Source organism: Chlorocebus sabaeus, chromosome 5 (assembly GCF_047675955.1).
Source record: "Chlorocebus sabaeus isolate Y175 chromosome 5, mChlSab1.0.hap1, whole genome shotgun sequence".
Classification (NCBI taxonomy): Eukaryota; Metazoa; Chordata; class Mammalia; order Primates; family Cercopithecidae; genus Chlorocebus; species Chlorocebus sabaeus.
Genome location: NC_132908.1, coordinates 26,694,749 through 26,709,695, shown reverse-complemented (window position 1 = coordinate 26,709,695; position 14,947 = coordinate 26,694,749). Strand labels below are relative to the sequence as shown.

At 54.3% G+C, this 14,947-nt stretch overlaps 2 protein-coding genes across 4 annotated transcripts; both read left to right on the top strand.

The window, feature by feature from the left end:
* The first annotated feature begins 622 nt into the window (after positions 1-622).
* On the top strand, positions 623-5,962 carry LOC119621165 (sulfotransferase 1A1). Of its 2 annotated transcripts, none has more exons than XM_073015276.1 (8): positions 623-1,122; positions 2,203-2,354; positions 2,459-2,584; positions 2,674-2,771; positions 3,890-4,016; positions 4,112-4,206; positions 4,725-4,905; positions 5,028-5,962. In XM_073015276.1, the coding sequence occupies exons 2-8, from the start codon at positions 2,207-2,209 to the stop codon at positions 5,138-5,140; spliced, it is 888 nt and encodes a 295-aa protein (XP_072871377.1). In that variant the 5' UTR covers positions 623-1,122; positions 2,203-2,206; the 3' UTR covers positions 5,141-5,962. The 2 variants fall into 2 exon arrangements, with proteins under 2 accessions (XP_072871377.1, XP_072871376.1); XM_073015275.1 differs by having other exon boundaries at positions 2,179-2,354.
* Positions 5,963-7,708: 1,746 nt separating this feature from the next.
* LOC140711666 (sulfotransferase 1A1-like) lies at positions 7,709-14,941 on the top strand. 2 transcript variants are annotated; one of them, XM_073015278.1, is made up of 8 exons: positions 7,709-7,807; positions 8,936-9,087; positions 9,192-9,317; positions 9,407-9,504; positions 11,646-11,772; positions 11,868-11,962; positions 12,483-12,663; positions 12,786-14,941. In XM_073015278.1, the coding sequence occupies exons 2-8, from the start codon at positions 8,940-8,942 to the stop codon at positions 12,896-12,898; spliced, it is 888 nt and encodes a 295-aa protein (XP_072871379.1). In that variant the 5' UTR covers positions 7,709-7,807; positions 8,936-8,939; the 3' UTR covers positions 12,899-14,941. The 2 variants fall into 2 exon arrangements, with proteins under 2 accessions (XP_072871379.1, XP_072871378.1); XM_073015277.1 differs by having other exon boundaries at positions 7,726-7,807; positions 8,912-9,087.
* The last annotated feature ends 6 nt before the right edge of the window (positions 14,942-14,947 follow it).

Here is a 14,947-nt window from a genome sequence, read left to right as displayed (position 1 = left end):
GCGGAGCTAGTAGCCCGAGGGCCTGCCAGTCACGGGGATTCCTCAGGGGCACAGAGGAGGGAAGAGGGGCCTGTGGCCCTAGCAGGGGAGCAGCCTCTCCTCTGCCTGGAAGCCCCATGCCTCAGCTTCCCCCACACTCCCACCTGCCCGCTTGCTTCTGACCTCACACATTTCTTGTAAAGCTTGGGAGACTCACCTTTACTCAGAGGGTTGGTTAGCTATCTCGTGCCCAGCTTGACCTTGGACTTTAAATAGTGAGGACAAAGAACGAGGAGGATGGGGGGATGCCCTCCTTCCACGGGGCCCTGTGGCTTCCAAGCCTCAGCTTCCTCTGATATCTTGTCTGTGGAGCCTCCTTCAAACCCAAGGAAACAAAAGCACTTGCCATGGGCTGCTGTTCTTCTAGGATCTTCTATCGATGTTCTGTGAGCTCCCCACCGGGAGCCTTGAAGCTGGGGCTGGCTCCTAGGGCAGTGGGAATGCAGTGTCCTTGTTCTTTCTTGGTTTATGCATCCATGCCCTGTTCCCCGCTGCCCCTTCATTCTGCCCACACACATCACTCCAGACTGGCCTTGTGGTCAGAGCCTGGAATGCATGGGCTGCTGGGGCCTGTGGGCTGCACTGGGCCAGAACCCCTGGTGCTTTAAAGACTGGCCTGGAGCAGGCACGTAGGTGACCTTTCCCGGGCCTGCCTATCCCATCTTTCTCCTCCAATCCCTCCCCTCTCTTGCCTGGTTCAATCAGAGAAAGCTTGTCTGTTGGCCTGCCTGGCAGGGGCAGGTCAGGAGCCCTGTGACATCTCAAAAAAACCAAAAAACAAAAAACAAAAAAACAACCTTTCACTCTTCTGTTTTCTACACATCAAACCCAGTCGTGGCTTTGGAGATCACTCTAAGCTTGTCTCCAGCTGGCATACTAAGGAGGGTAATGGAGAAGTTCCTCCACCCCCAATCCTACCCCTTCCTTCCGGAAGCAAATCTAAGTCCGTCCCTAGCTCCAGATCCCTCCCACACTGGACCTACAAAACCCTCAGCACAGACAACACCCCTGCATTCCCCACATTGCACCCACACTCAGCCACTGCGGACGGGGAGGGCACCGGCCAGGTTCCCGAGAGCTCAGGTGAGTGACACACTGGAAGGGCCCAGGGCGCCCTCACCCTGCTCAGCTTCTGGCTCCGACATTCCAGAAGCCGAGGCCTCTCCCATCCCTGCCCTTTCCCCATGGATATCCCATTTCAGACAACCTTGGCCGGCGTGAATCCCCTTCCCTTGCTTTTTTTTTTGTTTTTTTCTGGGGAGGCCAGGCCTTGCTGTCACCCAGGCTGGAGTGCTGTGGGATCCTGGCCACTGCAGCCTTTAATTCCTGGGCTCAAGTGATTCTCCTGCCTCAGCCTCTGGAGTAGCTAGGACTACAGGCCCTCACCATCCTGCCTGGTTAATTTTTTAAAACATTTTTTAAAGATTTTTAGAGATGGTGTCTTGCAATGCTGCCCAGATTGGTCTCCAACTCCTAGCCTCGGCCTCCCTAGGGTCTGGGATTACAGGCGGGAGCCACCCTGCCTGGGCTTGTCCTTTTGTTGAGTCATCAGTTTTGTTCATTCCCACAGCAGGCTCTGGCCCCTAGTACCAGCTCAGTTGCTCAATGGGTTGTGTTTGTCCTGGAGACTGGATGGACTGTGGCCGGGCAAGTGGATCACAGGCCTGGTCAGCCTGGGAGGTTTCCACATGTGAGGGGCACAGGGAACTCAAGGAGGGGAGTATCAGGGACAGGAGCCCACTGGGTGGAGGCTGGGGGTTCACAGTAGGAAATGGTAAGACAAAGGGCACTGGCTGGTAGGGAGACAGCACAGCCAGGCCCTAGAGCTTCCTCAGTGCAGCTGGACTCTCCTGGAGACCGTCACACACTCTGCTATCTGGGCCCCGCGCCACGAGGGTGCTTTCACTGGTCTGCACCGTGGCCCAGGCCCTGGGATTCTGAACAGCTCTGCAGGTGAATGAAAGGTGTGGCCAGGCTGGGGAACCACCGCATTAGAGGCTGACCTGGTTTCAGCCCCAGCCCTGCCACTGACTGGCTTTGTGAGCGTGGGCAAGTCACTCAGCCTCCCTAGGCCCCAGTGACTTCCCTGAAAGCAAGAATGCCGCTTTCTTGCTGCTGTGATGGTGTTAAAGGAAGTAGGCCTGGCTCTGGCTCCTGACACAGGAACATGGAGCTGATCCAGGACACCTCTCGCCCGCCACTGGAGTACGTGAAGGGGGTTCCGCTCATCAAGTACTTTGCAGAGGCACTGGGACCCCTGCAGAGCTTCCGGGCCCGGCCCGATGACCTGCTCATCAGCACCTACCCCAAGTCCGGTAGGTGAGGAGGGCCACCCACCCTCTCCCTGGCGCCAGTCCCCACCTTGGCCAGCGAGGTTGTGCCCTCCGCCTGCTCACCTCCCATCTCCCTCCCTCTCCAGGGACTACCTGGGTGAGCCAGATTCTGGACGTGATCTACCAAGGTGGCGACCTGGAGAAGTGTCGCCGAGCTCCCATCTTCATGCGGGTGCCCTTCCTTGAGTTCAAAGTCCCAGGGATTCCCTCAGGTGTGTGACCGTGTCCTGGGTGCAAGGGGAGGGGAGGAAGACAGGGCTGGGGCTTCAGCTCACCCGACTTTCCCTGACCCACTGCTCAGGGATGGAGACTCTGAAAGACACACCGGCCCCACGGCTCCTGAAGACACACCTGCCCCTGGCCCTGCTGCCCCAGACTCTGTTGGATCAGAAGGTCAAGGTGAGGCCTGGCACAGTGTTTCACATCCGTAATCCCAGCACTTTGGGGGGCTGAGGTGGGAAGATCCCTTGAAGCCAGAAGTTACAGACCAGTCTCGTCCAAAAAAAAAAAATCAAGTATGCATAATAGTGTGTGCCTGTAGTACCAGCTACTGAGGAGGCTGAGGTGGGAGGATCACCTGAGCCTGGGAGTTCAAGAGTGAAGTGAGCTATGATCACACCACTGCACTCCAGACTGGGTGACAGAGAAACCTTGTCTCAAAAAGATGAGGAATAAAAAGAGGGGCCGGCAGGCGCAGTGGCTCATGCCTGTAATCCCAGCACTTTAACAGGCTGAGGCCAGCAGATCACCTGAGGTCTAGAGTTGGAGACCACCCTGGTTAACATGGCAAAATCCCATCTCTACTAAAAATCCGAAAAAATTCTCCAGGCGTGGTGGTGGGCACCTGTAATCCCAACTACTTGGGAAGCTGAGGCAGAAGAATTGCTTGAACTCGGGAGACAGAGGTTGCAGTGAGCCGAAAACGAGCTATTGCACTCCAGCCTGGGCAACAAGAGCGAAACTCTGTCTCAAAAAAACAAAAACAAAAACAAATTCCACAACAAAAAGGAAAAATCAAAGGTCCAGGTGTGGGGCATGTGAATCCAGGGAAGGAGGCCCCGGCTCAGCCCAGCTTTGGTCCTGTTCTTCTGGGAAAGTCGCCTCACTTCCTCCAGCCTTGTCTCATCTTCCACAGGAGGGACTGACTGTCTCTTGCTCTGATGACCAAGAACATGAGACCTCAGTGTAGATCTAAGAAAGGTAGAGGGTGGGTCCTCACAGGCCCACAACATTTGGTAGTGGTGGGAACATGCCTGGTGGAGCATGCCTTGCTCCAGATCGGGGTGTGACGCACTGATGCAGATTATATTACTTTAGAATATGATGGTCTCAGGGACCAGGCAGAGTTTTGGCTTAAAAGCAGGGTTCAGATCCCAGCTTGGCCCTACCGGTGCGATGAGATCTCAAGCAAGTCAGCCTCTAAGCCTCAGGTTCTTCCTTTGCCAAACCAAGAGATGAGCTGGCCTGTGGCGGGCTGTGTGGTGATGGTGCTGGGGTCGAGTCTTCTGCCCCCGCAGGTGGTCTATGTTGCCCGCAACGCAAAGGACGTGGCGGTCTCCTACTACCACTTCTACCACATGGCCAAGGTGCACCCTGAGCCTGGGACCTGGGACAGCTTCCTGGAGAAGTTCATGGCCGGAGAAGGTGGGTTTGACGGGAGGAAGGAGGGTGTGGAGCCAAGGTGTGTTGGCTGCAATGCACAGTAACCCTGTGTCGCTGCCCCCTGCCCGCTTCTCCAGTGTCCTACGGGTCCTGGTACCAGCACGTGCAGGAGTGGTGGGAGCTGAGCCACACCCACCCTGTTCTCTACCTCTTCTATGAAGACATGAAGGAGGTGAGACCACCTGTGATGCTTCCCCTCATGTGACACCTAGGGGCAGGCACCTCACAGGTACCCGTCAAGGCCGCCCAGCCCCGTTCCTTGGTGGCCCCCACTGCAGGTCCGGATTCCCCATCCTCCTCCCTGGCCCAGGCCTCCCCGATACAGCCCCACCTGGCAGCGGACCCCACACAGCTCTCATCTCCCGCAGCTGAGTCAGCTGCATGGGGGGCCACGGATTAGATACTTAGTCCTATTGATTATCCCCACCAAAGGGTGTGCCACCCAGGGCCACAGTCACGGAAGATCATCCCGGTCCTCACCCATAGGAGCCAAGCCCAGCTCATGATGGGATCACAGGGCAGAGAGCAATTCATTTTATCCCAGGGACCGGGGCCCCGGGGGTTGCGGAGCTGGCTCTGTGGGTTTTCTAGTGGAAGTGGCCAGTTCCCCTCTGAGGTTAGAGAAGGGGACCCCTTTTATTTTCCTGAATCAGCAAACCTAGCCTCCACTGAGGAGCCTCTGCTGCTCAGAACCCCAAAAGGGAGATTCGGAAGATCCTGGAGTTTGTGGGGCGCTCCCTGACAGAGGAGACCGTAGACCTCATGGTTCAACACACGTCATTCAAGGAGATGAAGAAGAACCCTATGGCCAACTACACCACCATCCCCCAGGAGCTCATGGACCACAGCATCTCCCCCTTCATGAGGAAAGGTGGGTGCCGGCCAGCACGGGGGTTTGGGGCAGGTGGGAGCAGCGGCTGGAGCCTCCCCATAGGCACTCAGGGCCTCCCCTGGGATGAGACTCCAGCTTTGCTCCCTGCCTTCCTCCCCGAGGCATGACTGGGGACTGGAAAACCACCTTCACCGTGGCGCAGAATGAGCGCTTCGATGCGGACTATGCGGAGAAGATGGCAGGCTGCAGCCTCAGCTTCCGCTCTGAGCTGTGAGAGGGGCTCCCGGGGTCACTGCAGAGGGAGTGTGCGAATCAAGCCTGACCAAGGGGCTCAAGAATCAAATATGAATTGAGGGCCAGGGACAGTAGGTCATATCTGTAACCCCAGCAATTTGGGAGGCTGAGGTGGGTGGGTCATTTTAATCCAGGAGTTCAAGACCAACCTGGGCAACATAGTGAGATTCTGTTGAAAAATATATATATATAACAAAATACAATCAATTTTTTTATAAAAGAATAAAATATGATTTGTGGGCCAGGCAGGGTGGCTCATGACTGTAATCCTAGCAATTTCAGAAGTTGAGGCCAGAGGATCGCTGAAGGAGAGGAGTTTGGGACCAGCCTGGTCAATGTTACAAGACGCCATCCCTATAAAAATTTGAGAAAATGATCTGCACGTGGTGGTGGGCACCTGTAGTCCCAGCTACTTGGCAAGTGAAGGCAGGAGGATCACCTGAGCTAGGGAGGTTGTGGCTGCAGTTGGCTGTGACTGGGCTAATCCATTCAAACCTGAGGGACAGAGCGAACCTTGCTTGAGAAATAAAATACAATTTAATTAAAATAAGTTATGATTCAGGACCAGTGTGGCCAACATGGTGAAACCCCGTCTCTACTAAAGAAAAGAAAACAATACAGAAATGAGCCAGGCATATTGGCAGACACCTGTAATCTCAGCTACTCCGGAGGCTGAGGCAGGAGAATCGCTTGAACCCAGAGATAGATGTTGCAGTGAGTCAAGATCGCACCAGTTCACTCCAGCCTGGGCATAAGAGCAAAACTCTGTTTAGAAAATAAATAAATGATAATTAAATTAAATTAAATTATTATTTGAGCTGGGCTCAGTGGCTTATGCCTATAATTTCAGCAGTTTAGCCTGGCAGATCACTTGAGGTTAAGAGTTCAAGACCAGCCTGGCAAACATGGCGAAACCCTGTCTCTACTAAAAATACAAAAATTAGCTGGGCATGGTGGTGTGCGCCTGTAATCCCACCTATTCTGGAGGCTGAGGTGGGAGAATCGATTGAACCCGGGAGGTGGCGGTTTCATTGAGCTGGGATCACGCCACTGTGCTCCAGCCTAGGCAATAGAGTAAGACTCAGTCTTAAAACAACAACAACAACAACAAAACTATGATTTGTGTTCAATGCAGAGTCTTTATTCCAAGTCAAGAGAAACCCTGAGCTGAAAGAGTGATCGCCCACTGGGGCCAAATACGGCCACCTCCCCACTCCAGCTCCCCAACTTGCCCTGTTTGGAGAGGGGAGAGGGTCTGGAGAAGTAAAACCCAGGAGACGAGTGGAGAAGGAATGTCTGTTTAATCCCAGCACATCCTCTGCTGTCCTGCCCTGTGTCGTTGGGGGATGGCGAGTCTACCAGGCAGCGTCACTTTTTCTTGGGCTCCTTACAAGCCACCACGTACCTCTGAGCCACATTGAGGGGAGGGGAATAGCCGTCTGCATAGGAGGTGTCTTCAAACAGGACCGAGTAGTCATCCTGGGGCTGTGTGGCAGGCAGACAGGAAAGGCTGCTCAGAGAGCCCCAGGCCAGGACAGGCACCCCCTTCCCCCAGCCTAGACCACCGGAGCCTCTGGGCCGTGGACTCTCAGCCACCCTCATCATCCTTCACTCTGGGGTCAAGAAGTCTTGGCCCAGTCCCTGCTGCTACACAGCTCTTTTCTCAGTGGCTGGAGACCCAGGACAGTGAAAAGGTTGGGGAGAGGAAGGGGCGCTGACTCCCTCCCAGTGGGGCCATAGCTGGAGGGTCTGTTGCCTTTCAGGGACTCTATGTTCAGAGGACCGAGGGCAGCCCAGAGGGTGGCAGGCAGGGATCCTGGCCTCAGGTGGCTTGTGTCCCATGTCACCAGAAGCATGAGGGGGCAAGAGCCCGAGGCTCAGGGCAGGAGCTTCCCATCTCAGAGCTGGTTCTCCTGGGGATCCAGAAAGGAAGCTGCTGAAGCTAGCTGGCTCCCAGGACAAAGGGACTGCATTGTCCTTGTTCTTTCTTGTTCTATGCATCCATGCTGTGCTCCTCTCCTGCCCCTTCACTCTGCCCACACACATTACTCCAGACTGGCCTTGTGGTCAGAGCCTGGAGTGCATGGGCTGCTGGGGCCTGTGGGCTGCACTGGGCCAGAACCCCTGGTGCTTTAAAGACTGGCCTGGAGCAGGCACGTAGGTGACCTTTCCCGGGCCTGCCTATCCCATCTTTCTCCTCCAATCCCTCCCCTCTCTTGCCTGGTTCAATCAGAGAAAGCTTGTCTGTTGGCCTGCCTGGCAGGGGCAGGTCAGGAGCCCTGTGACATCTCAAAAAAAAAAACAAAAACAAAAAACAAAAAAACAACCCACAAAAACAAACCCACCATTGGGCCCTTTCCCCTTTCACTCTTCTGTTTTCTACACATCAAACCCAGTCGTGGCTTTGGAGATCACTCTAAGCTTGTCTCCAGCTGGCATACTAAGGAGGGTAATGGAGAAGTTCCTCCACCCCCAATCCTACCCCTTCCTTCCGGAAGCAAATCTAAGTCCGTCCCTAGCTCCAGATCCCTCCCACACTGGACCTACAAAACCCTCAGCACAGACAACACCCCTGCATTCCCCACATTGCACCCACACTCAGCCACTGCGGACGGGGAGGGCACCGGCCAGGTTCCCGAGAGCTCAGGTGAGTGACACACTGGAAGGGCCCAGGGTGTCCTCACCCTGCTCAGCTTCTGGCTCCGACATTCCAGAAATCAAGGCCTCTCCCATCCCTGCCCTTTCCCCATGGATATCCCATTTCAGATAACCCTGGCCGGCGTGAATCCCCGTCCCTTGGATATCCCATTTCAGACAACCCCGGCCGGCGTGAATCCCCCTCCCTTCCTTTTTTTTTTTTTTTCCCCAGAGAGGCTAGGTCTTGCTGTCACCCAGGCTGGAGTGCTGTGGGATCCTGGCCACTGTAGCCTTAAATTCCTGGGCCCAAGTAATTCTCCTGCCTCAGCCTCTGGAGTAGCTAGGACTACAGGCCCTCACCATCTTGCCTGGTTAATTTTTTAAAATATATTTTAAAGATTTTTAGAGATGGAGTCTTGCAATGCTGCCCACATTGGTCTCCAACTCCTGGCCTCGGCCTCCCTAGGGTCTGGGATTACAGGCGGGAACCACCCTGCCTGGGCCTGTCCTCTTGCTGAGTCATCAGAGTTCTGTTCATTCCCACAGCAGGCTCTGGCCCCTAGTACCAGCTCAGTTGCTCAATGGGTTGTGTTTGTCCTGGAGACCGGATGGACTGTGGCCGGGCAAGTGGATCACAGGCCTGGTCAGCCTGGGAGGTTTCCACATGTGAGGGGCACAGGGAACTCAAGGAGGGGAGTATCAGGGACAGGAGCCCACTGGGTGGAGGCTGGGGGTTCATAGCAGGAAATGGTGAGACAGAGGGCACTGGCTGGTAGGGAGACAGCACAGCCAGGCCCTAGAGCTTCCTCAGTGCAGCTGGATTCTCCTGAGACCGTCACACACCCTGCTATCTGGGCCCCGCGCCACGAGGGTGCTTTCACTGGTCTGCACCGTGGCCCAGGCCCTGGGATTCTGAACAGCTCTGCAGGTGAATGAAAGGTGTGGCCAGGCTGGGGAACCACCGCATTAGAGGTTGACCTGGTTTCAGCCCCAGCCCTGTCACTGACTGGCTTTGTGAGTGCGGGCAAGTCACTCGGCCTCCCTAGGCCCCAGTGACTTCCCTGAAAGCAAGAATGCCGCTTTCTTGCTGTTGTGATGGTGTTAAAGGAAGTAGGCCTGGCTCTGGCTCCTGACACAGGAACATGGAGCTGATCCAGGACACCTCTCGCCCGCCACTGGAGTACGTGAAGGGGGTTCCGCTCATCAAGTACTTTGCAGAGGCACTGGGACCCCTGCAGAGCTTCCGGGCCTGGCCCGATGACCTGCTCATCAGCACCTACCCCAAGTCCGGTAGGTGAGGAGGGCCACCCACCCTCTCCCTGGCGCCAGTCCCCACCTTGGCCAGCGAGGTTGTGCCCTCCGCCTGCTCACCTCCCATCTCCCTCCCTCTCCAGGGACTACCTGGGTGAGCCAGATTCTGGACATGATCTACCAAGGTGGTGACCTGGAGAAGTGTCGCCGAGCTCCCATCTTCACGCGGGTGCCCTTCCTTGAGTTCAAAGTCCCAGGGATTCCCTCAGGTGTGTGACCGTGTCCTGGGTGCAAGGGGAGGGGAGGAAGACAGGGCTGGGGCTTCAGCTCACCAGACCTTCCCTGACCCACTGCTCAGGGATGGAGACTCTGAAAGACACACCGGCCCCACGGCTCCTGAAGACACACCTGCCCCTGGCCCTGCTGCCCCAGACTCTGTTGGATCAGAAGGTCAAGGTGAGGCCTGGCACAGTGTTTCACATCCGTAATCCCAGCACTTTGGGGGGCTGAGGTGGGAAGATCCCTTGAAGCCAGAAGTTCCAGACCAGTCTCTTCCGAAAAAAAACAAAAAAGAAAATCAGGTATGCATAGTGGTGTGTGCCTGTAGTACCAGCTACTGAGGAGGCTGAGGTGGGAGGATCACCTGAGCCTGGGAGTTCAGGAGTGAAGTGAGCTATGATCACACCACTGCACTCCAGACTGGGTGACAGAGAAACCTTGTCTCAAAAAGATGAGGAATAAAAAGAGGGGCCGGCAGGCGCGGTGGCTCATGCCTGTAATCCCAGCACTTTAACAGGCTGAGGCCAGCAGATCACCTGAGGTCTGGAGTTGGAGACCACCCTGGACAATATGGCAAAATCCCATCATGACTAAAAATCCGAAAAAATTAGCCAGGCATGGTGCTGGGCACCTGTAATCCCACTACTTACTAGGCTGAGGCAGAAGAATTGCTTGAACCTGGGAGGCAGAGGCTGCAGTGAGCCGAGATCTAGCCTGGGCAAAAAGAGTGAAACTCTGTCTCAAAAAAAAAAAAAAAAAAAAAAAAAAAAAGTTGGTCGGGGGCAGGCAGGTGGTGGCTCACTCCTGTAATCTCAGCACTTTGGGAGGTCGAGGCGGGCAGATCACCTGACGTCAGGAGTTGGAGACCACCACCCTGGCCAACATCAGGAAGCCCCGTTTGTACTAAAAATTGAAAAATAGCCGGGCGTTGGGGCAGGTGCCGATAATCTCAGCTATTCAGGAGGCTGAGGCAGGAGAACCACTTGAACCTGGCAGGCCGGTGGTTGCAGTGAGCCGAGATCGAGCCACTGCACTCCAGCCTAGGAGACAGAAAGTGACTTCGTTTCAAACAACGTAAATAAATAAGTAAAGATTTTAAAAAGGTTCCGAGCGCAGTGGCTCACGTCTGTAATCCCAGCACTTTGGGAGGCTGAGCAGGGCAGATCACCTGAGGTTGGGACTTTGAGACCACCCTGAGCAACATAGAAAAACCCCATCTCTACTAAAAATACAAAATTGGCTGGGTGTGGTGGCGCATGCCTGTAATCCCAGCTGCTCAGGAGTCTGAGGCAAGAGAATCACTTGAACCCAGGAGAAGAGGTTGCGGTGAGCTGAGATCATGCCATTACACTCCAGCCTGGGCAACAACAGCGAAACTCCCTCTCAAAAAAAAAAAAAAAAAAAACGGTTTGCCACCTGTGATGGCTCAGTGCTGTAATGCCAGCACTTTGGGAGGCCAAGGTGGGTGGAACGCTTGAGCTCCGGAGTTCCAGACGAGCCCGGGAAACACGAGGAGACTCCATTTCTATGAAAATGCAAAATATCAGCAGGGCATGGTGGCATGGCGCTCTAGTGCTAGCTACTTGACAGTCTGAGGTTGGAGAGTTGCTTGAGCCTGGGAGGTCAAGGTTGCAGTGAGCTATTATCACTCCAGTGCACTCCAACCTGGGCGACAGGAAAAAAGAAAGACCAAGATCTTTTTTTCTTTTCTTTCTTTTTTTTTTTTTCTGAGACTCTCTGTCTCAATAAATAAATAAATAAATAATAAAATAAAATAAAATAAAGTAAAATGTTGTCACAACAAAAACAAAAAGCAAAGGTCCAGGTGTGGGGCATGTGAATCCAGGGAAGGAGGCCCCAGCTCAGCCCAGCTTTGGTCCTGTTCTTCTGAGAAAGTCGCCTCACTTCCTCCAGCCTTGTCTCATCTTCCGCGGCGGGCGGACTGTCTGCCTCTTGCTCTGATGACCAAGAACATGAGACTTCAGTGTAGATCTAAGAAAGGTAGAGGGTGGGTCCTCACAGGCCCACAAAATTTGGTGGTGGTGGGAACATGCCTGGTGGAGCATGCCTTGCTCCAGATCGGGGTGTGACGCATTGATGCAGATTATATTACTTTAGAATATGATGGTCTCAGGGACCAGGCAGGGTTTTGGCTTCCAAGCAGGGTTCAGACCCCGGCTTGATCCTACCTGTGCTGTGAGATGTCAAGCAAGTCAGCCTCTAAGCCTCAGGTTCTTCCTTTGCCAAACCAAGAGATGAGCTGGCCTGTGGCGGGCTGTGTGGTGATGGTGCTGGGGTCGAGTCTTCTGCCCCCGCAGGTGGTCTATGTTGCCCGCAACGCAAAGGACGTGGCGGTCTCCTACTACCACTTCTACCACATGGCCAAGGTGTACCCTGAGCCTGGGACCTGGGACAGCTTCCTGGAGAAGTTCATGGCCGGAGAAGGTGGGTTTGACGGGAGGAAGGAGGGTGTGGAGCCGAGAGGTGGTGGCTACAACGCACAGTAACCCTGTGTCGCTGCCCCCTGCCCGCTTCTCCAGTGTCCTACGGGTCCTGGTACCAGCACGTGCAGGAGTGGTGGGAGCTGAGCCACACCCACCCTGTTCTCTACCTCTTCTATGAAGACATGAAGGAGGTGAGACCACCTGTGATGCTTCCCCTCATGTGACACCTGGGGGCAGGCACCTCACAGGGTCCCGTCAAGGCTGCCCAGCCCCGTTCCTGGGTGGCCCCCATAGTAGGCCCAGATTCTGCATCCTGCCTCCCTGGCCCAGGCCTCCCCGATACAGCCCCACCTGGCAGCGGGTCCCACACAGCTCTCATCTCCCGCAGCTGAGTCAGCTGCAGGGGGCCACGGATTAGTTACTTAGTCCTATTGATTATCCCCACCAAAGGGTGTGCCACCCAGGGCCACAGTCACGGAAGAAGACCATCCCGGTCCTCACCCATAGGAGCCAAGCCCAGCTCATGATGGGATCACAGGGCAGAGAGCAATTCATTTTATCCCAGGGACCGGGGTCCCGGGGGTTGCGGAGCTGGCTCTGTGGGTTTTCTAGTGCAAGTGGCCAGTTCCCCTCTGAGGTTAGAGAAGGGGACCCCTTTTATTTTCCTGAATCAGCAAACCTAGCCTCCACTGAGGAACCTCTGCTGCTCAGAACCCCAAAAGGGAGATTCGGAAGATCCTGGAGTTTGTGGGGCGCTCCCTGCCAGAGGAGACCGTGGACCTCATGGTTCAACACACGTCATTCAAGGAGATGAAGAAGAACCCTATGACCAACTACACCACCGTCCCCCAGGAGTTCATGGACCACAGCATCTCCCCTTTCATGAGGAAAGGTGGGTGCCGGCCAGCATGGGGGTTTGGGGCGGGTGGGAGCAGCGGCTGGAGCCTCCCCATAGGCACTCGGGGCCTCCCCTGGGATGAGACTCCAGCTTTGCTCCCTGCCTTCCTCCTCCAGGCATGACTGGGGACTGGAAAACCACCTTCACCGTGGCGCAGAATGAGCGCTTCGATGCGGACTATGCGGAGAAGATGGCAGGCTGCAGCCTCAGCTTCCGCTCTGAGCTGTGAGAGGGGCTCCCGGGGTCACTGCAGAGGGAGTGTGCGAATCAAGCCTGACCAAGGGGCTCAAGAATCAAATATGAATTGAGGGCCAGGGACAGTAGGTTACGTCTGTAATCCCAGCAATTTGGGAGGTTGAGGTGGGAGGATCATTTGAACCCAGGAGTTCAAGACCAACCTGGGCAACATAGTGAGATTCTGTTGAAAATAATAATAATAATAACAAAATAAAATCAATTCTTTTTTTTTTTTTTGAGGTGGAGTCTTGCTCTGTCGCCCAGGCTGGAGTGCAGTGGCACTATCTCGGCTCACTGCAAGCTCCGCCTCCTGGGTTCACGCCATTCTCCTGCCTCAGCCTCCCGAGTAGCTGGGACTACAGGCGCCTGCCACCACGCCCGGCTAATTTTTTTGTATTTTTAGTAGAGATGGGGTTTCACCGTGTTAGCCAGGATGGTCTCGATCTCCTGACCCACCCATCTCGGCCTCCCAAAGTGCTGGGATTACAGGCTTGAGCCACCGCGCCCGGCCTCTTTTTTTTTTTTTGAGATGGAGTCTCGCTCTGTCGCCCAGGCTGGAGTGCAGTGGCATGATCTCAGCTCACTGCAAGCTCTGCCTCCGGGGCCCACGCCATTCTCCTGCCTCAGCCTCCCGAGTAGCTGGGACCACAGGCGCCCGCCACCACGCCTGGCTAATTTTTTGTATTTTTAGTAGAGACGGGGTTTCACCGTGTTAGCCAGGATGGTCTCGATCTCCTGACCTTGTGATCTGCCCACCTCGGCCTCCCAAAGTGCTGGGATTGCAGGCGTGAGCCACCGCGCCCAGCCAATAAAATCAGCTTTTAAAAAGAGAATAAAATATGATTTGTGGGCCAGGCAAGGTGGCTCATGGCTGTAATCCCAGTCATTTGCGAAGTTGAGACCAGAGGATCACTGGAGGACAGGAGTTTGGGACCAGCCTGATCGATGTTACAAGATGCCATCCCTACAAAAATTTGAGAAAATGATCTGCACATGGTGGTGGGCACCTGTAGTCCCAGCTACTTGGCAAGTGAAGGCAGGAGGATCACCTGAGCCAGGAAGGTTATGGCTGCAGTTGGCTGTGACTGTGGTAATCCACTCAAGCCTGAGGGACAGAGTGAACCCTGCCTGAGAAATAAACAATTTAATGAAAATAAATTTGATTTGTTACTAGCCTGGCCAACATGGTGAAACTCCAACTCTACTGAAAGAAAACAAACAAATATCGCAAAAACAGAAACCCAAATACCGCATGTTCTCACTCATAGGTGGGAATTGAACAATGAGATCACTTGGACACAGGAAGGGGATCATCACACACCGGGTCCTATTGTGGGGAGGGGCTGGGGGGAGGGATTGCATTAGGAGATATACCTAATGTAAATGATGAGTTAATGGGTGCAGCACACCAACAGGGCACATGTATACATATGTAACTAACCTGCACGTTGTGCACATGTACCCTAGAACCTAAAGTATAATTTTAAAAAAAAATGGAAAAAAAAAAGAAAACAAACAAACAAAAACACATAAATTAGTGGGGCGTGGTGGTGGGCGCCTGTAATCCCAGCTACTCCGGAGGCTGAGGCAGGAGAATCGCTTGAACCAGTGTGGGAGAGGGCAGAGGTTGCAGTGAGCCAAGATCGCCCCCCTTCACTCCAGCCTGGCCATAAGAGTGAAACTCCATCTCAAAAAAATAATATTAATGAATAAAATAAAATCAATTATGATTTGGGCTGGGCTCAGTGGCTTATGCCTCTAATCCCAGCACTTCAGCCTGGTGGATCATTTGAGGTCAGGAGTTGGAGACCAGCCTGGCCAACATGGCGAAACCCCATCTCTACTAAAAATACAAAATTAACTGGGAGTGTTGGCGCGCACTTGTAATCCCAGTTACTCGGGAGGCTGAGGCAAGAGAATTGTGGTGAACCGAGATCGTGCCACTGCCCACCAGCCTGGGTGACAGAGCAAGACTCTGTCTTGAAAAATAAATAAATAAAATAAAATAATTTAAACAGGAGACACACAGCAAAAGAAGTGC